The sequence below is a fragment of the Eutrema salsugineum genome, unplaced genomic scaffold, assembly GCF_000478725.1.
Source record: "Eutrema salsugineum unplaced genomic scaffold, Eutsalg1_0 scaffold_10, whole genome shotgun sequence".
NCBI classification, from domain to species: domain Eukaryota; kingdom Viridiplantae; phylum Streptophyta; class Magnoliopsida; order Brassicales; family Brassicaceae; genus Eutrema; species Eutrema salsugineum.
Genome location: NW_006256908.1, coordinates 1,667,073 through 1,688,713, shown reverse-complemented (window position 1 = coordinate 1,688,713; position 21,641 = coordinate 1,667,073). Strand labels below are relative to the sequence as shown.

At 39.3% G+C, this 21,641-nt stretch overlaps 1 protein-coding gene and 1 non-coding gene across 2 annotated transcripts; both read right to left on the bottom strand.

Moving 5' to 3' along the window:
• Positions 1-14,752: 14,752 nt before the first annotated feature.
• Positions 14,753-17,506, bottom strand: LOC112090252. The gene is made up of 6 exons (XM_024147867.1): positions 16,928-17,506; positions 16,333-16,602; positions 16,061-16,237; positions 15,462-15,808; positions 15,289-15,370; positions 14,753-15,208 (listed from the first exon to the last, which is right to left on the bottom strand). Exons 1-6 carry the CDS (start codon positions 17,504-17,506, stop codon positions 14,753-14,755), a joined length of 1,911 nt encoding a protein of 636 aa, XP_024003635.1.
• Positions 17,507-20,744: 3,238 nt separating this feature from the next.
• Positions 20,745-20,849, bottom strand: LOC112081740. The gene has a single exon (XR_002896662.1). It is a non-coding gene; the product is annotated as a small nucleolar RNA R71 (small nucleolar RNA).
• Positions 20,850-21,641: the final 792 nt, after the last annotated feature.

Genomic DNA, 21,641 nt, shown 5'->3' with positions numbered 1-21,641 from the left:
CTGGTGCGCGAGAGTTTTCAACAAGGAAAGGCGTGAGTGACACGTAGGATGTTAAAGAGCAGACTGACGTGGCATTAAGGATGAGCAGCTGGCGGGAAGATCTTTGGAATCAAGTAAAAGAAGATTGGAAGATCCTAACAAGAAGGAAAGAAAATATACACATGCTTGATGCTCCTATCGAGATGTGGTATATATTCATGAAGACGATACTTGTGAGTGGTTAGCCGTTTTGAGAGAGTTGTTAGTCACCAGAAACTAAGTGTGAGATTAGAGTTCTTGATGAGTGAACGAAACTTAGAAACGCAACTGTAAACACAAGTGTTGTTGTGTTAGGTTGGATATATTAAGAATTGTTTAGTGTCTAATTGTGTATAGCAATTAAAGTTGTGTAATTCTGATTAAATAGATTTGTTAAGATTGTACAATTAATTCTTAATGAAATTTGGTTTCAGAAATTCTGTGTGTTCTACTCAAATCTTTGTGTTATTAACTTTACACGTGTTTCAGTGTCTAATGTGCTCCGTTCAGCACTCGTAGTTAAACCTTTAGAGTCATCTTACGTTATCACTTGAGATTATTTCTTTACTTATTGTCCAAAAAAAGAGTCTCACGGTTTTTAAATATTATATATGTTAATTGTATTTACTGATAATACCGTATTTTGACCACTTTTATGGATCGTTTTAAAATACTTTTTTTATGTTTTTAATTGCTTTAAGTATTTTTATTACGTTTTTGTAGTATTTGTAGTTCCAAGACTCTTTTCAGGTAATTTAGGGAAAAACTTAACAAAATGGATAGAAGACAAGATTTTAGCTTAGAGTCAAACCGTCAGCAGTTCACCCCCGATTGAAGGCCTTCTCACCGTCTGATCCAACTCAAATTTGGAGATCTTAAAGATGTAAGTATCAGCTTTCCAGCACACTTTACAGCTTGGCAATCCAACGGTTCAATCAAAAGATACACGAAGAGCAAGATGTCTCGTAAACCAGCCGGCAAGCGTTTCCACCCGCAGCCAACAGGCCATTCCCCGCGGGCACAACCATCCCAACCGCGGCCAGCCACACATTCCCCGCAGTCACGTACTTCCCGACCGCGGCCAGCTAACTCCAAGTTTGAAGGCCCATTTCTGAAGCCTGAATCATTTTCCCAGCCTCAATTCCGGAACCCTAGACACCAGAGAGTATTGGAGACTATAAATACATATCATTTAGGTCGTTTTTAAGGAGAGAAGAAGAGAGACGAAATACTTTACAGAAATTTTACTTTAAGCTTTGTTTTTAGGTTTTAGGGAGAGAGAGATCTATCTCTTGAACCCTTGTTCTTTCTTTTTCAATTTTGGTTTCTGTACTACTTCTTAATACTATGTTTTTGATTTTGTTTATCATGTCTGAGTAGTTTTATTGTTGGGTCTAAGGGATTTTCGATGGAGATATATATCTTCGGTGAAGATTCCATGAGCTATTGAGCCGAATCTTAGAACTTTTTCTTCTGAATTCGTTTTTACTGCATGAGAGTAGCGTCATGAACTACAATCTGATCCAAATGCTTGGTGACACGAAAGTGTTCATCCGGTGTCAGATCTAGTTTGGGAGAGCAAAACAAAGATAGGAGTGGAAACCTACCTATGGGCGATTTGTGAATGCTGACGAGTCTTAAACATAATGCACCTCTTCTTTTCCAGGGCTAGAGTTGAAACCTACTAGTCAGGGTAAAGAGAGATAGTTGTCTATGATCACGACAGTGGCTTATGAATACGTCCGTGACTCCAGTTCGAAAAGTTTAAGCTAAGATCTTATCAAATTTATTCTCTATCAATGTTTTGAATCGTTTATACCCCTGAGAAAACTTCCCTGAACCCCAGCGCTTTCTTTTCTATAGATTTACACCGATTTTCATTCAAGCTTTAGTCTAGTTTCTTTCCTCTTTCAATCAATTTTTATTAAAGCAATTAGGTCTAGCTGTTTTTCTCGTTTTTCTCATTTTCGCTAAGTTTAGTTATTAGGTCATTTTAATTACCGTATTTTCTCTTTAAGATTCGTTTTTACGTTTTAAACAAACCACCAAAACCCTCACAAAACTCGCCTGGTTCTAGACCTCCTTACTTTATATTTCTTTCGAAGGCTTTTGCAGGAAAGGTCCTCCTTCCCTGTGAATTCGATCCATAAGTACTACAATCGATCAGCTGTGCACTTGCGGCTATTGATTTCATTTAGGGTAAAACTTGACACCCTCACCACACGACCACATCAAGTTTTTGGCGCCGTTGCCGGGGAAGGCACGCGTTTTCTTTTCCGCAAAACTCTAAAAAAGGTTGGTAAATCGACTTTAGCACCCCTTTTCTGCATATTTCCATTTTTCGGTTATTTTGTTTCCATTTCAGAAGAAATGGATCCTATAAATCGAAATCCCTACTATGAGAGAGGTTTTTTCAACACTCCTCAAGCCACCAGACGCAGAGAGAAGCAGTACCTACGCGATCTCTACGAAGAAGTTTGAACCAAAGACTGTAGACCGTTCCTGAACGAGCCCTACGTGCCGCCAATGGTAAACCCTAGACCACCTATGTATCGCCTACCTCACCAGGTTCTCCAGCAAGATGAGAACGTCCAGCTCAGTAACCGATTGAGTCAGCACGAAGGCGTAATCAAGCAGTTCATAGAAGCTCAAGCAACCGCTACAGCCGCTCTAAACGAAAGGATTGGCGGGATATCAAAACTTTTCAATAAGAAGATCGATAACTTAGCTTCACAAGTCAAATCAATAGAAGAACAAGCAACCAAGGACGCAGATTTGACAACATGGAGGAAGAGCAAGCTAAGCACACCTACGAGCTTCGCAACACTAAAAACAAGGTCATGGACCTAGATTTCAAACTTGATGATGTGGAAAAAGCCCTCAACGAAGCTAAGAACGAGTCTTATGACTTCACAGTCTAAGTTTCAGAGAAGGTTTACAAAGTCATTGACAAAACCGAAGAGCTTGACTCAACCATGGACAAAGTAGTCTATGCTCTTGATGAAGTTGAATAAAAGGTTGAGGAGATCATACAAGGACTTGGAGAGCAGACTCCAGCAACCAAAACTAAAGACTCAAGTCCAGAGAGGAAGTACATCAAGCCAGAAGAACAAGGAGATCATCCAAGAAGCAAAGGAGCAAGCAACAGCAGCAAATCAACTCGGAGACACTTTCTCGCGGTCGCGTCGCTTCCGACCGCGGCCTAGAAGCCTTCTCCCGCGGTCGTGCTCGGTCTACCCGCGGCCCATGGGTGTTTTCCAGCGGTTGCGTCTCCTGCAGTCAAGACCAACCGGAAAAACGTTACAAAACAGCCCCGTTCAGCTCATACAAGCAGCTGTGCGTCTGATACACCTCCTGGGATGACTAAACCACTCCATCAGCAACTAGTTTGCTCCATCAGCACCCAAAGATCTGAAGACGAAGACAAGTCATTGCCCTGCAACATGGCCTTGTCTTGTGAAGATGAGTATGAAGAACAATACTCTGAAGATGAAGAGTATGGGTTGTTTGTAGAAGATCCAAACGCAGGATATTCCTCAGAAGACAGTTCAGGAGAAATTCAATGGATCACCAACAACATCAGTAGGGAGAAGCTCATAGAGTTCAACAATGTGGTCAGGTCATTCCCTACTCACCTAAGCTTTGATGAAATCTGTAAGCTTGGTCGTTTGCAAGTCTTTTTCAGGTACTGCAAGGAGTCTAAGGAGGATATCCATAGATACTTTATGCGAGCTCGATACATGACAACACCAGAAGCAGCTGTCTATGTGATTCACCTTAAAAAACCCGAAGACTGCAGCCATTACACCAACAAAATCAGCAAGGAAAAGCTCAACGAATTCAATGATGTAGTCCGAAATTTGCCTGAAGGAATCACCTTTGCCAGAGCTTGCAAGGACTTCATGATAGGCCATTAATTCTGTGAGAGCAAGAAATTAATCCCTGAAATAGAAGACTTGTTCAATCATGCTAGAAGAGGTAAACCTGTTCGAACACTTCACAAAATCGAAGGTGCAGGTTAGTTCCTCATCTCTTGTTCTATTAGAGGTGAAATGCTTAAAAAACATGCTTTGTGATTCTGGAGTTTGTCTTAACATGATGTCCAAGGCAATTGCTTTGAGACTTGGTATTAAACACCTGCGCAGGACTAGAGCAAGAATTAGTCTAGCTGATGATTCCAATGCAACACCTCAAGGAATAGCTCATGACATTCCTTTGAGAATAGGAGATTGCATCGTGCCTGTTGACTTCTACATTGTCGAAACAAGAGACGCGACACATCCAGTGATTCTCAGATGGTCTTTTCTAGCAACTTCCGGAGCTATAATGGACTGGCCAAACCGGAGGATTTCGTTTGCTAATATCGACAAAGATGTCTTCACAGAAGCTGTCCCATACAACAGCAAAGCAGGAAAACGTTATGCAATAGAAGAGTTTGAAGAAGAACTTTGGAGTGACGAAGAACCTGCTAGGCAAAGCAAGGAGATGTCAAAAAAGACTTGTCTCAGGACAAGATCTTCTTCATTGGACTAAGCCACGTCCAACACCAAAAGTCGAGTTAAACGACTTAAAACAGAAGCGCTTAATGGGAGGCAACCCATTTAGGTATTATTTTCTTTAAGATTTTCTTTCTTTTTCCGATCTTTTTTCTTGTGTTTCTTATAAAACAAAAAAGCAAAAAAAAAAAAAATCAAAAAACTCGAAAAGACCAAAAAGGATAATGGTCCCTGACTGCTCGGCCAGCAAGAACCAAGAAGAAGCAGGAAACAGGCCGCGATATAAGCCCCCGCGGTCGTAGGTGTTCTGACCCCAGGAAACACATGTTCAACCGCGGCCGCGTCTTTCTGACCGCGGCCGAGCACCACTTCACCGCGGTCGTGTGGCTCCTGACCGCGGCAGATGGTTGTTGAGACGAAACCCGACCCCAAACCACCCACTTCACCTCATTCCACCTCACCAATCCCCATTCCACCTCATTCATCACTTCCCACCACTTTTATCACCACCTATCACCTTCCCAAACCTCTTCGAATGTATCCGGTCCATCACCACCAGCATCCCGGATCCAGGTAAGTTCTCTTTGGCCTTACCAATTCGATTATTTATGCATTTTTCTCATCCAATCTCGACTTGTTTCACACTGAGGACAGTGTGATTTAAGTATGGGGGAGGATTTCATCCCTTTCTAACCACTTTTCTTTCATGAGTCTTGCATTATCTACACTTTTTGCATTTTTCTTAAAGTTTTTCAAAATTGGTTTTCAAAACAAAATACATTTTAAAGGGAATAGTGAACGTGAATCAATGATAGTTGACTGTGTGCTTTTAGACTGTTCCTAGTGACATGCTCATTCATGATTTAGGACTAGACTAGGCGGTAGCTAAGCACATTTGAAACAAAATACCCCAGAGGATTTTGAATAATTTCGTTTTAGATGAAGGAATACACTAGCTCTGTTTTATTTGGACTTAATTTGGACTTAATTTTCTCATTGAAGCATTAGACCAGGGAAACGAATCATACATTCAGGACTCCTTTACCCTATTTACCACTCTCTGTTGATCCTGAATGGCTAGTTCATCTTTAGCTAGTTCCCACCTTAACCAATCTTCTTTCAAACCATATGCACTCTTGTTTTCTATTGTCTTATATGCAGATATGTGTAAAAACGTTGGAGAGAAAGAAGAACGACGCAGTTTTCAGTCACCAAAGACAGAGACCTGCGATTTGCCAGAACAGTTCCCGGAAGGATTCAACACAATAGGAAGCTCAGTCTGCCTTAGAAAAATCTCAATTTTTGGTACAATCTCGTCCTCTAGTCTCTCTTCTTTAAAAGACATTTCCTTTAAAAAAAAAAATCCGAAAATAAGAAAAGAAAGAAAATAAAAGCCTTAGAGAGTCTAGAGAAGTCAAATTTTAAGTCCCAAGGCAACTGAAGTTCGATTTTATGGAGTTTTGGAGACCATTTTCTGATTCCCGGAAAGAATCTAAGTCTGGGGGAATAGCTGTTTACAACAAATGAGGAAGGATTATGCAACAACATTTGGCAAGAAGAAGTGACTGAAAATTGCGGTCCTCAACAGGTCCTTATCTCTCTTGCGGTTTTGCATATTATCTTGCATCCTCCAGATTCATCAGGTAACCCAAAACACTTTAACTCCACCACTTAAACAGCCCTTTAATCAGTGGCGGAGCTAGAAAAAAAATTTACGGGGGTTAATTTTAATTTATAATGTATTTTAAACAAATTTTACAGGGGTCATTTAGCTAAATTATTAATATTATATCTAGCTTTTACATAAAAATACAAATATTTATAAAAAAAATTGAATTTCACCTGGGTCAATTGCACCCCCTCCCAACATACTCTCTCCGCCACTGCCTTTAATGTCAAACGCCGTCTACCCTGGATGATGTCTTTAATGAGAACTCACTATTGAACTTAATGAATGTAGAGAGTTAGTTGACTGGAATCAAGATTTAGATTGTTTAAGTTTTGCATGACGGAAAAAGTGGACTAGTATCTTTTGTGTATTGGTGAGAATTTTCTAGACTTAGTTGTGGATTGATGCACGATCTTTGGTCCTAGTTTAGGAGTTCATGTCTCTGAGATTTGTGCATTCCCTATTTTTTTGTTTTCACTTAACCAGTTTAGACTTTTGCTTTGTTTGAGGACAAACAAATGTTTAAGTCTGGGGGAGTTGATAATACCATATTTTGACCACTTTTATGGATCGTTTTGAAATACTTTTTCTATGTTTTTAATTGCTTTTAAGTAATTTTATTACGTTTTTCTAGTATTTGTAGTTCCAAGACTCTTCTCAGGTAACTTAGGGAAAAACTTAACAAAATGGATAGAAAACAAGATTTTAGCTTAGAGTCAAACCGTCAGCAGTTCACCCCCGATTGAAGGCCTTCTCACCGTCTGATCCAACTCAAATTTGGAGATCTTAAAGATGTAAGTATCAGCTTTCCAGCACACTTTACAGCTTGGCAATCCAACGGTTCAATCAAAAGATACGCGAAGAGCAAGATGTCTCGTAAACCAGCCGGCAAGCGTTTCCACCCGCAGCCAACAGGCCATTCCCCGCGGGCACAACCATCCCAACCGCGGCCAGCCACACATTCCCCGCAGTCACGTACTTCCCGACCGCGGCCAGCTAACTCCAAGTTTGAAGGCCCATTTCTGAAGCCTGAATCATTTTCCCAGCCTCAATTCCGGAACCCTAGACACCAGAGAGTATTGGAGACTATAAATACATATCATTTAGGTCGTTTTTAAGGAGAGAAGAAGAGAGACGAAATACTTTACAGAAATTTTACTTTAAGCTTTGTTTTTAGGTTTTAGGGAGAGAGAGATCTATCTCTTGAACCCTTGTTCTTTCTTTTTCAATTTTGGTTTCTGTACTACTTCTTAATACTATGTTTTTGATTTTGTTTATCATGTCTGAGTAGTTTTATTGTTGGGTCTAAGGGATTTTCGATGGAGATATATATCTTCGGTGAAGATTCCATGAGCTATTGAGCCGAATCTTAGAACTTTTTCTTCTGAATTCGTTTTTACTGCATGAGAGTAGCGTCATGAACTACAATCTGATCCAAATGCTTGGTGACACGAAAGTGTTCATCCGGTGTCAGATCTAGTTTGGGAGAGCAAAACAAAGATAGGAGTGGAAACCTACCTATGGGCGATTTGTGAATGCTGACGAGTCTTAAACATAATGCACCTCTTCTTTTCCAGGGCTAGAGTTGAAACCTACTAGTCAGGGTAAAGAGAGATAGTTGTCTATGATCACGACAGTGGCTTATGAATACGTCCGTGACTCCAGTTCGAAAAGTTTAAGCTAAGATCTTATCAAATTTATTCTCTATCAATGTTTTGAATCGTTTATACCCCTGAGAAAACTTCCCTGAACCCCAGCGCTTTCTTTTCTATAGATTTACACCGATTTTCATTCAAGCTTTAGTCTAGTTTCTTTCCTCTTTCAATCAATTTTTATTAAAGCAATTAGGTCTAGCTGTTTTTCTCGTTTTTCTCATTTTCGCTAAGTTTAGTTATTAGGTCATTTTAATTACCGTATTTTCTCTTTAAGATTCGTTTTTACGTTTTAAACAAACCACCAAAACCCTCACAAAACTCGCCTGGTTCTAGACTTCCTTACTTTATATTTCTTTCGAAGACTTTTGCAGGAAAGATCCTCCTTCCCTTTGGATTCGATCCCTAAGTACTACAGTCGATCGATCAGCTGTGCACTTGCAGCTATTGATTTTATTTAGGGTAAAACTTGACACCCTCACCACACGACCACATCATTTACCCTCTTCATTATCCTTGTGAGATGAACAATCCAAGAGATATCAGAAAATAAAAGTTTTTGAGTTTTCTGTATTTGCGTCTAACATTGTGAACAAGCTAGGTTATGCTTATTTTTTATACTTATCAGAGAATCTAGTTATCGGTAACTAGTTGCAACATTTGAGAGAAAAAAAAGAAAAAAGAAAAAAACAAATATTAATACAGTGTCGCATCAAAATATCAAACTTTTAATTTGAAGAAAAGATCCATCACCTTACGCGGGTATAAATATATCATAAATTCCATCATTTAATGACAAATAAAGTTATTATGATTAAAGTCAAGACAAAGTAAAAAGTAAAATTAGAAATATGGAAGAGACAAAGTAACGATGGTGGAATATCGATTAATCGTATGTCCTTGAAAGCTTTTCTTCAAGCATTTTTCATATATATTGTTGAACGCTTCTCTTTAAGTCATAGAAATCTTTGCTGGCAATTAATCTTCCTCATTAACCATGATTCCATGAACACAATGTTGAAGAAAAAGTTTTGATTGATCGGCGATTAGGGTTAAACTGAAAGAGCCTTGCGGCCCCAAATCTTTTAAAACATGTTTTCCTATTTATAAATCTAATTAGCAAACTAATTAGATTTTTAATGGTAATTAGTTAATAGTAAAAAACAAAGTCATTGATTTTTTTTCATTAAGAGGCAAAGAGTAATTAGTCAGGCTGAGATTGAATGAGAGACCTAGAAAGCTAAAATTCACTTTACTTATACTATATATGATGATGATGATATATGATTTAGAAAGTTCTATCAAACAAAATATAATTAATTAAAAAATAAGTAAATTAAATTTCAAAATAGAATCATAATGCAAATTAATTAAATTCATAATCAAAATAGATTTATTAAAAAAGGAACATACAACTTAAAATACTAATCGTAACATGAATATAAGAGAGGTCGGCGATGGTTGCTTCGGCCGCAGCATGGTCAAAGTCAGTCTATTTCTGAAGAGACATATTGTTGCCATTGCAGCAATGCTACTGTAGTTATAGGACCATCACCTGTCCAACTAAGGAATGGTAACAAGGTTTTAAGAAGACTATGGATTCTAGTACCATAATTAATTCTTACCAACTTGATCTTGATTCTTGAGGAAAAACTTGTTAAAGTTACTATGCAAAGATAGAAATATATTCAAGGCTGAGCTGGTCGATGTTGATTACACATTCGATATAGCACTCTTAACTTTCAAATAAAAAAATTCACTACCAACAGCGAAACTTGGTGGGACTAGGTTATTGATGAAATCATGGACGTACTGAATACAGAAGGTAGCTAAATTATTTTCCCTCTATTTTTGAGATATCTTATTAGATTACACATTCGATATAGCATTATTAAGAATCAACTAAAAACATTCACTACCAACAGCTAAATTTGGTGGGACTAGAGGTTATAGATGTGGGTTCTCATGGTTTTCTTCGGGATACAATAACAATAGATATTGTCAGTCAATAATTTCAAAATGGTGAGTAAAGGCAAAATTAGAACATTATTTCAAATCGACTGTGCAACTAATCTGAGAAATTTGAGTGGTTCAGTATTAGAGAATATGAATGGAGAATTACTTGGTGTACATAAAAATTACATTTATATGTCAATTGACTCAACCATAAGAAAAATGGGTTCTTTCAGATATGATCCATAAATTGAAGTCAAATGCAAATCTAATCTTTTTTTTCTCCCTCTTCAATATTAGCCAGTTTCTCCCCACTATCTCCCTAAAACCACATATAATAACATAAATGTCATTATGTTTATAATTATCGATTTTTTAAGGAAATTTTAAAAAGACATAACCATCCTAAGATATATCAAGTATTCACGAAAATGCCATCATCTTCAATTTCGCCAACTACCATTACCAACCAAAATTGAAGCTCTAAATGCTTATTTGGCCGCTCAAAACTTCATTCTATCTTCAAATTTTTCTCCAGTTTCATCTAAAAATCTCTTTCTTGGTCGACATTGATATGTTTGAGTACGCAAATCATATATTTTGTGAGATTCTTGGATAACCGAGTTCTGGGCTGGTTTGTTTTCCGTGCATTTCAAAAATTCTGAACTTCTGTCAAAGTTAATCGAGTTCAAATTGGAAGGAGGTAAACATCTAATTCTTTTCTTTAACATTGGGCTATGTTTCGCGAAAGTAGACTTTTTTTACAGTCTGCTAGTCAACGCAAAAGGTTAGATTTGCAATTGACCTTTTGGTATTTTTTTTGAAAGTAGACTTCTTTCTAAGTCTGCGAATTTTCATTTGAATACAAAAAATAACGTGTAGACTTCTATTTCAGTCTGCGGAAAAACGAGGATAGTTTTGCATTTGACCGGAAAATATTATACTTTGACTTTTTCTGCAGACTTCGTTGAGACGTCTGAAAAAGAGAAGTTTGACCTGAAAGGTTATTTTTGCATTTGACCAAGATGTTGACCACCTTTGACTGTTCCAGCTACGAATTAAATTTATAGCGGACTTCTAAATGCAAAAATCAAACGAAGTCTGCTATTAATTTAATTCAGAAGTCTGCTACGAAAGTCAAACATTTGGTCAATTGCAGAAAAAACCTGCAGCAGACTTCGATTATAGTGTAGACTTCTTCAGCTGACTTCACAACAACAGCAAAGACTTCTTGCCTCTTACAGCAGACTTCAAAAGAAGTCTGCTGTAAAAGTCAAACGTTTGGTCAACTGCAGAAATAACATTTTTCATATGCAGACTTTATATAGAATTCTGCTACGAAAGTCAAACATTTGGTCAATTGCAAAATTAACCCTGTCTTTTTGGCAGACTTCTTCATGAAATATACCTGGTGGAGTTTTGCTGGAAGTCTGCATTTTTTTCATTTTTAAAAAGCATTTTTTAAAAACTTTTGTGTGATGAATTTTTTTTTTTAATTTTTATTCTTGTTGTCTAGGTATATTTTCCTTCACCTGTATTATTTTGGTATGCTGATGTGTTATACATTAATAGTTATGATTTTTATAGATTTGAAAGGTAATTAGCACATATCAGCAGCATTATGCTAGTGAAGTCTGCTTGGCAAAGGAGAATAACACAGTAGACTACACTTGAAGTCTGCCTAATTATTTTAACAAAAAAATTGTTTTCGAATTAATGGTATATAAATTTCTTGTTTGGACATGTTGATTTGCCTTTTTTGTTACATATACGTGAGTTTCACGTTGATATGTGTTATAATTAGAAAGTGAAGAATTTTCTTGAATGTTTAGACTTTTAGCCGATTATAAAGAAGTCTGCTCTATGTTACTTGGAAAACACGGTTACTTATGTGGTTTACCTTTTTTGCAGATGCCGGCTCAGTTGCATGTTGTATTTGGAGAATGGGTTATGGGTGCTCAGTCGTGGCATTTTGTGGTGGATAATCGCAAAGGAGGGAGGTTGTTCTTCTTGAATGATGGTTGTACACATGGAGAACTCGTAGCTATGGCTCTAGATGATTACATGCTGGATGGAAATACGGACAACGTATTTATCACTTATGCATTGCCAGATTCAATGTTAGCAAACATGGCTCCAGATACCCCTCCTATGCATATTACAAATGATAGACAAGTACAGAGCTTGATTCGGTTGAGTAAGATGCATGTTATACGTCTTTGTGTATCTAGTCGCAAGGACCATGATGGATGTACTGGTGGTGTTGATGCTGCTGATGGGTATTCTGTTGAAGGTGGGAATCAAATTACAGAGGAAGGTGAAGATGAAAATGTTGATGAGTATGATGATGATGAGATAAACGAGGACATCAAAAACGATCCAGTAAAGGAGGAAGACGGTACTGACTCTGAGGATCAGGACTCTGAGGATCAGGACTACAGCCAATATGGGAAAGTGAAGGATGAGAATTCAAATTCTGATTCGGAGGGTGAGTGGATTGAAGAACCGGTTAAGGCTCCTCAAAGAGGATATGAAAGAAATTGGGTTGACAAAATAAAAGTAAATGGAAGTTTTGCTACAAAAGATTAGCTGATTTCAGAGATCATTTAGCAACGTCTGTTTGTTGCTAAATGTGCTGTTAAAAGATGCCTATGGAGAGTTAGAGCAGCTGTAAAGAACGAAGCAAAGACGTTTTGGATCACAAAATATGTCAAAACTCATACATGTTCTGTTTCAGATCAGTTGGCTCACCGAAAGCATACGACTCCAAGATACATTGGGAAGTTATTTATAGAGCGTGTGGGAATAATTGATGGGATTACTGCGCAACACATCAAAGATTCAATGCAGGTGATGTTTGATCTGAAAATAGACTACACAACTTCGTATAGAGCTTTGATGTATGCACAAGAATGTGTGAGGGAAACCCCTGAGGATGGATATAGTCGACTGCCTTCTTATTTGCATCTGATTGCTGAAGGAAATCCGGGTACTATAACTGCCCTTGAACGCGACAGTCAGAATAGGTTCAAATACATATTCTTAGCCTTCAGAGCCTCCATAGCTGGTTTTCAATATCTCAGACGGGTCATTGTTGTCGATGGGTGTCATCTGACTGGAAAGTATGAAGGGACTCTGCTAGTGGCGACAGCACAAGATGGTAACTTCCAGATATTTCCACTAGATTTTGGAATAGTGGACTCTGAGAATAATTACGCATGGGAATGGTTTTTTAGAAAATTGCGGGAGTGTTTTACAAACGAGTATCCGTTGGTGATAGTTTCAGACTGGCATCATTCCATTAAGAAGGCATGTAAGACTGTTTTACCATGGGTAACACGCGGGATATGCTATTATCATCTGTAACACAATATTGTCACTAAGTTTAAGGGGAAGCATCTTATGTACTTGGTCAAACGTGTTGCGTATGCATATACGGTACATGATTTTAACCGGTATATGGACAAGATAAGGCATTTAAAACCTGACCTTGCAACGTACCTGGAGGAGGCAGGCATTCAGTTGTGGTCAAGAGTTCACTTTCCGGGTGATAGATACAATATAAAGACGAGCAACATCGCAGAGTCTATCAACTCCACTCTCAAATGGGCACAGGGATTTCCCATAGTATTCCTGTTAGAGTACTTACGGGAGAAGCTAACAAAGTGGTTTTTTAAAAGGCGGGAAGATGCTTTGAGTCTTCAAATCATCCATACTCGGGGAGTTGAATATTTGTTGGCAATTCGTTCACATTATGCTGATAATTTGACGGTTGAAGGCATAGATGGTTGGCGATTCAATGTGAAAGGAGGATCACATAACTGTGTCGTTGATTTGGAACTTTGAAAGTGTAGGTGTGGCGTGTATGATATTGAGAAAATACCTTGCTCTCATGTTATAGCCGTTTCAGATGCAATGCATATGCATCTGGCCACTCTTGTATGCCCGACATACTCCAAAGATTACTTGTATGCAGCGTACTCGCATAATATATATCCTCCAAGCATTGCAATGAAAACCGATGAAACAACACAATGTCTACCTCCGGAAGTCCGACGTAAAAAAGGCAGGCATAAGAAGTCAAGATGGCAAACTTGGCTGGAAATTTCAAGGCATAAGCAAAAGAAACCCTGTAAGATCTACAAGCAGTACAGTTGTTCGAAATGTCACCAACCAGGACATACCAGACCGGATTGTGTAAGTGTTATGTTACCTCATACGTTTAAGGGTTACATTGGTTGAAGTTAATTTCCTCTATTTTTTGCAGACGTGGAAGTTAGGATAACAGAGGGCTACCTATAATAGCAGACTTACACTGAAGACTACACATAAAAGTCTACTAACGTAGTCAGCCCAAGAAGTCTGTAGACCAGGTAAGGTAAATCATATTGAAATATGTCTGTTTCATGTCTATGTACGATCATTCTTAATTATTGTTATAAACTATGCGATATAAGAAGATATGATTAGGCTAACCTTAGAGTACGTGAATTATCACAATAGCCACACTAGTTTATTACAAGCGTTTAGGCTAACAAAAGATACAACCACATCATTGTTTAAAATATTACTAAACAAACCGAAATTAGTTAAGAAATTACAGTTAAATAAGAGAACAACAATTCTGGCAGGTTAACCAAAAACTTCCAACCATACCACACCCAGCGAGAGTCCTTTCTCTTACAGTACAAAATATACATAGTTGGACATATCACTTACCTTCGTATACGTCCAACCATGGATAATCATACTTCTCTTCGCCGTTTACTCTTGTTTCATCAAATATCTCAGCTGCCATCGTGTCTCGGATGTTTTTAATGTTTGCATCACACAAGGTCTTAGGAAATGGCATCCCAAGAGCATGGCATTCGAGGTACTTCAGGCAGTAAACGCCACAGTCACCGCTTTGTCTGTTTTGTGGATCAAATTGCCCTTGATTCGCTCCCACGTGAATGGATCATAAGTCAGATTGATCCGGTCTTCAGTAGGGGCACATTCATGGAGTATGTAAGAACCAAGACGGTAATCGGAGTCACAGCAACCTCAATCTGAAGATCCGATGCATGAGTATTCGCATGGCTGTCCCAAATGACAATATGCTTCATCGGAATAGAAATCCACATTGCCACCCAGTGATCACCAGTGATGTGTAACATCGAGTACATGTCATCCACATCATACCCCCACGTCTTGTTACTAACGCAGTAAGTTGGCGCTGCGCCAGTGTAGTACTCGAACGAGCCAGCGGGAAGGAGCTTGCCTGAACCATCAGGGTTGGCGTGAGAGTCCACGAAATCCTGGTACTTGTGCCTCCACATTGTAGCAAAGTAAGAGTCAAGGAAGGTTATCTTGTCCAACCTAAACCACTCAGGATGCTTTGTAAATCGCATCCTGAGTAGGTTAATCCCAGCTTCCATGTACTGCATATTCAATGAAAACAATTATTCAAGAGGAGAAAAATATGTTGTGGTCATATCATATATATACTTGCGTAACTTACAGTGTCTGCTAGCCATTTTTTAGGGACTCTTAGAATGTAGTACCAGTCTGTGGATGACCATTTTATCCGCTTTGGATAGTTCCTGAAAACACCAACATTAACTTGTCTGATATCATCCACTATATATACAATAGAAGGAAGTCTGCTATAATAACTCCAAAACAAAGACTTACAGATCTTTTTTCAGACAATCAGTGAGTACACCGATCTTTTGCTTCACGTCTGTCATATCAAACGGATCATATCGGCACCCTTGGACATTTTTTTTTGGGATGATTTCCTTTGCTGTGCTGTTTGGTTTGAAAGGGCTTTGTTGTGTAAGAGCCAACTTTCGCAGTCGTTCACTCTTCGCACGGGCAACCAGTTGTGCCGCCTTCCTGCCTTTCTTGCACTTCTCTCTCTGGACCTGATCGAAGTCGATGTCGCATTTTGCTGGATCAACCATAACGACGCTTGGCTCTGGAGTTCCCTGCTTACCATCGTTCACGCTCTCACTCGGGACATCAGTTTGTTCATTTTGCTTAGACATAAAATTACTATGCAAATATAAAGATTTAAACACACAACAATGATACGAAACCAAACATCAAACAACATTAAAGAGTACATATAAAAGCATTAAATATTTAGTGGTGACAACTCCACGGATAACAGATTACTAAGGTTTTAAAACAGATTGGTAAAGTTCGATGAGAAGTTTGAAAACAAATATGGAATTTTATTTTTTCCGCGATTTCCTTCCTCTTTTCTTTGGAGCAGGTTTTGAACTAACTCCGATATTGGGATCGGCGTCCGCGTCCGTTGGATCGTCACCACCGGGTTTTGCGCCATCGGCGTCTGCTTCACCAGTCTGAGCCATATCCTCCTTTGTACCTCCGGTCCCAGCTTGGAGGATCACTGCCTCTAATTTCTGCTCCACCATTCCCAGCTTTGTGTTGAGTAGTTCGATCTGAGATTCACAATCACTCAACCCATCCATCATCTTATTGAAGCAGTCGTCTATGTGGTCCTTCAGAATCGTGACCATTGACTCCTCTTCATCACCAGAGACTGGGCAGAACCCTTCGGACTTCCTAGATCACCAACTGATTCTGATCGCCTCTTCAGATCGACAGACACTTCGGACTTGACATACTTCGTCACACCTGTTGGAGGCCAATGACTCCTATCACATTTCCATTGTTTAGGGCCAAAATGACCATACATCGCTTTGATGATGTTGTCAGTCCTCGCGTCTTCTTCATCATTGTCTTCAACTTCCCAGCGCGGAAACATGTCGAAGGAGTCCTTAACAACGTAGTTGTTAATGCGTGTCTACATGAAAATAAAAACTGTGTTATATAACGTCTAATGTAGAAGTCTACCAACGAACTCTGCATTAGAAGTCTAGTAAGGAAGTCTGCGGTAGAAGTATATTACAGACGTCTGCACTAGAAGTTTACTAAAGAAGTCTGCCGATATAATAGTCAACCAAGTATGAATTCAGACTACTTACCTGTCGGAGCATATTCTCTTTCATAAATTTCCTCCCCCTGGATCCCTTGTAAGCTATCAGCGGTACCTTGGTGTCGTTTGGAAGTGGTTCACCAAATTTAGCAGCAAAGTCGGGAAGAGCAAAGTAAACCTAGACTTGTAGTACTTGAACAAACCCTTCAATGGTGTAAGACGACTTCCAAATTTCTTTCTCCTTCACCGACCGCATCAGGTGTTTAAAGGCCACTCTTCCCCAAAGGTAGTTTTCAAATGCATATAAATCCATCACAAGCCTTGCCAACCTAACCCGAATAGGCGAAGATGGCTTTCGTGCATCAATGTAACTAGCATAAATGCTAAGGTATCCCAGCCTCAACCGATCCTCGGAAGACCACGACCTGCATTCCTTACAAGCTTCTATCAAATTTTCAGTGTTCGGGCCTAAATCCTGATTGACTCCCAATCGCTCCTCAGTTATCTCAACCACCGGATCATCGAGGTTGTCCTCATAATTCAAGCCAGTAATATGTTCGAACTCATTCAAAGAAAAGCGGATCGGGATTAGACCTACGAGGCTCCAAATCTCAAATTTTTTCTTGCAAACTAGCTGCATGCCGAGAATGTAATGCACCAGTCTAGATGCCCAACCGAAATCCAGCTGACTGAACTTCAAGAACACTCCCAGTTTAGAGTTCATTATCTCTTCCCACTCATCTTGTGTGAGTGCTTCCTCGAGTGCAGTCATCAGCTTTGTCTCACCGCTATAGTATCCTATGCTTTTCAGCGGATACGCTCATCGCCTTTTGTGAAGAGACGTGGGGGGAATTCTGGGTTTTCCATTGGCTATTCTGACGTCTGCAAAACGAATTCAAATATTCAAAATAACAGCCTTAAAAGAAGTCTACTTATGAAGTCTCACGAAGAAGTCTACACATGAAGTCAACCAACTAAGTCTGCAATTGAAGTCTGTAGCCCTAATAGCGTAATTAAGACAGTTTCCAAAAAACTAGCCGCCGACAAAGTTCTCTAAAAAAACACAACCCGTTTTTAACTCCGTTTTACCAGATAATACTTCCAAAATAGTTTGCCTAACACTATACAAATCCGGTTAATAAATAAAAAGAAGTACAAATATCTATAACATAGCAACTATAAACTTGGAAAACGGGTGTTCGATTTTTGTCTGACTTTGGAACATATATCTACTCATTGTTGTCCGATTTTTAGAAAAACCGGTGTAGAAACCCAAACGACTAGGAACTTGGAACCCGTAAAGATATTTATGAACAAATTATAAGAAATTAGTGCAGCCAAATACCTTTTTACGACCAACGGCGGAAATGAACAGTTACGGACGGCGGTGACACCAGATCTGGAATAGGAAGCGAAGGGGATTAAGGTTTGTGCATAACACAGACTTCGATCCAAAAGAGAAGTCGGCATTATTTTCGACTTACCTTAAACGGTAAACAGATGTACAGTAAAAACTGATAACACCGGATTTTGACCATTTTTATGGATCACTTTAATGTCTTTTACATGTGTTTTTACTCCATTTTCAAAGGTTTTCAAAGGATTTCTATATTTTCGGATTTTAAAAGACTTTTCAGGTAATTTGGGATAAAGAGGCACAAACTGGAACAAAAATACTCTTTTGGATAAATGCAGACCGTCAGAACTCTCATGGAGAGACAAAGACCTTCTCACCATCCGATCACCCTCAAAATTGGACAACTTATAGAAGAATCAACCAACTTTCAAATGCACTTGGTTTGGAGACATTCCAACGGTTGGATCTCAAAATATTCTATTAGCCCCGGAGCCACTCAAAGACGGTCATCAAGTCACGCGACCGCAGCCAACAGCTCATTCCCCGCGGTCACAAGCCTCCCGACCGTGGCCAGCCACCTATTTCCCGCGGTCACGTCATTCCTGACCACGGCCGGCTAACTCCGAACTAAAGCCCATATTTCTGAAGCCCAAAGTCATTCTCAGCCTCAATTTCGGAACCTAGAGACCATGGAGTATTGAAGACTATAAATACTTGTCATTTAGGTCGTTTTTAGACACCACCCTTCATACTTTACAGAAATCATTTTCCTTTAGCCGTTTTTATGCGATTTTTGTAGAAGATTGTTCAAGTCCGAGTTCTTCAATAGAGAAGCTTTCTTCATCTCTTTTCTTTACTGTTTTTGATTACTTTTATTAAAACCAATGATGATGTCGACCTCAGCCATGTCTGAGTAGATCCCGAGTTGGGCTTAGGGTTCCCGAAAGGGGCTCTCATAATCGATTAAGACATCTAGGTTTATAGATCTGGGATTTCAACTTTGTTCTATGTTTATTCTTGTTCTTATTACATGTATGCTTGATTGATCACCTAGTATCTGATCTAGATAGTTAGTGTTGCGAAAGTTTTCATTAAGTATCAGCCCTAGAATGAAACAAGTGATTTTTCCGTAGGAGTGGAAACCCACCTGCGGCAAGATCGTGAGTATTGACGAGTCTTGTGCAGCTCTTGCGTTCTCTCCCTTCCAGGGCCAGAGTGGAAACCTACTGGTCAGGGTTGCGAGAAACAGTTGGTTATGATCACGACAGTGACGTAATCATACCGCCGTACTCTAGCTCTAGAACCCTATAAATTGATATCCCTCAATCCCAATCTATCTACCCTAGTGTTAAAACTGATTATGATCCCTGTAGAGTTCCCAAAAGCTCAGCGTTTTTAGCCATAATTTACAAACCAATCGATTTTCACTTGCTAATTTAGATCTGCATTTCAATTACTTTAGTTCGATATTTTGCTTGCTTTACTTCCTTTTCATTCGATTATTCTACTTGTTCCTTAGGATAGATTTATTTGCTTTCTTTTGTTTTAGTTTAATCCGTGAAAAACAACCAACCTTTTAAACCAATCTAGTCTAGACATAAAGTTAAAAACCGTAGAAGAATACCAGGCACACAAATCTCTGTGGATTCGATCCCTAAATACTACAACTGATTAGTTGTGCACTTGCGGCTTTCATTTGTTTTTGTTAAGGGTAAAACTTGTTCCCTGATGCAGTTGACACGCATCAAGTTTTTGGCGCCGTTACCGGGGATTTGTTTCGCTGCCTTTTGCTATTTTTCTTGTTTTAACTTCTGCTCTAGACACCTGATCTCTAGTTCTTTCTTAAAGGTTTGCTGAATTATCTTTCCCTTCTTTTGTTTTTCTCTGAATTGCATGAATACCAGGCGCAGACCTGTAGAAAACATTCCAATTCTAGACGAGATAGATAGACACGAAACAGAACTTCGAAGACTTAGACGAACGCAAGGAATGGCCAACGACGACCAGCCTGGAGATCCTATTAACCGAGCTTTAAATATGGACCAAGACGGGTCCGAACATGGAGAAAATGAAGAGAATGATCACAGAGGAGGTGATCATGCTCGACAAGATGGAGAGGAGGATGAGGTTCCTCTAAGAAACCACCAGAACCGCAAAAGAGAAGAACGTGAAGACGTTGATGCACCCATCAATGCAGCCGATGGTGACCACCAAGGAATGCAGCCGAATGGGCGCGCTAACCGCCCTGTCCAGCCAGCAAATCAACACCGAAGACAAGCCAGAAACCACCGTATAGCTGATTTTGATGAACCTACTCAAAATTTTCAGAACCGATCTGCAATCCAAGTTCCATTTCCGAACCGGAATGAGTTTGAAGTCAAGCCTCAAATCATCTCATTGGTGAAGCAAAACCAATTCCATGGAGTTCCTTCTGAACACCCAATGGCCCATATCGAGCTCTTTGAAGAAATCTCAGCATGATAAGAACAAACCAAGTTCCAGCAGACTATTTAAAGTGTAAGTTGTTCCCTTTTTCATTAGCAGATAAAGCTCACCGTTGGTTGAAATCTTTGCCTGCAGGATCGATTACTAATTGGGAAGAATGTAAAACTGCTTTCCTGAATCACTTCTATACTAAGTCAAGGTCGAACTTGTTGAGAACAAAGATCACAAGCTTTCAGCAAGGACCGACTGAATCTTTCTATGAAGCCTGGGAACGTTTTAAGGAGTATGAACGTGATTGCCCTCACCATGGATTTCCTGGATCAAGCCTGCTGAGCACATTTTACCGAGGTTTGCAACCAAAATACAAACTTTCACTTGATACAGCTAGCAATGGAGATTTTGGAAAAAAGACAATAGCACAAGGAAGAGCCCTCATCGAGAATGTGGCTCAAGCCAATAGCAATGATTGTCCTGAATACGATCGCTCGACGAAGCAAACCGGAACAAACAACAAGGAGATAACCAAGTTGAAGAACATGATGAGCCAGCTTTTGAAGAGCAACAATCGCCCAAACCATGCTTGTGAGACCAACAATGGCGCAGAAGATGAAGGACCAAGTGATATCGATCACATTAATCAAACCTTTCAAGAAGAAGAGGTGAACAATGTAGGAGCACAAGCACCATAATCAAACCGCTTCAACAATGGTTTCAAAAAAAACTTCTGGAATGCAAATTACAACAATCTCTCTTACCGCAATCCAAATGTGGAGAATCCTCAAGATCAGTACTACCCACCACAGCAAAAATCCTTCCAAAACAAGTTCCAAGGTGGAAACTTCGGAGGGACAGGAGCTTATCAACTGCGACAGCCATATAACTACCAAGGTACGGGTTTTAACAATCAATTTGTACAACAGCAAGGAGTCACGACGAACCAGCTAGCTTCACAAATCGGTAGACTTGAACAGTCCATCCAACAACTTGTTATGAAGAACGAAAAAGCATCTAAAGACTTGAACGTGAAGGTTGATTGCATGTACAATGACCTGAACGGAAAGTTTGAAGCTTTATCTTCGCACGTCAAAAAGCTAAGACGTGCAAG

What these genes read in the sequence shown, in the direction of transcription:
- LOC112090252 (XM_024147867.1), bottom strand. Translation starts at nt 17,506, where the DNA reads ATGACTGCACTCGAGGAAGCACTCACACAAGATGAGTGGGAAGAGATA. An exon ending in CCATTGAAGGGTTTGTTCAA is followed by an intron (nt 16,603 to 16,927) that starts GTACTACAAGTC and finishes ATTTTCATGTAG; the next exon opens with ACACGCATTAACAACTACGT. An exon ending in AGGGTTCTGCCCAGTCTCTG is followed by an intron (nt 16,238 to 16,332) that starts GTGATGAAGAGG and finishes TGTGAATCTCAG; the next exon opens with ATCGAACTACTCAACACAAA.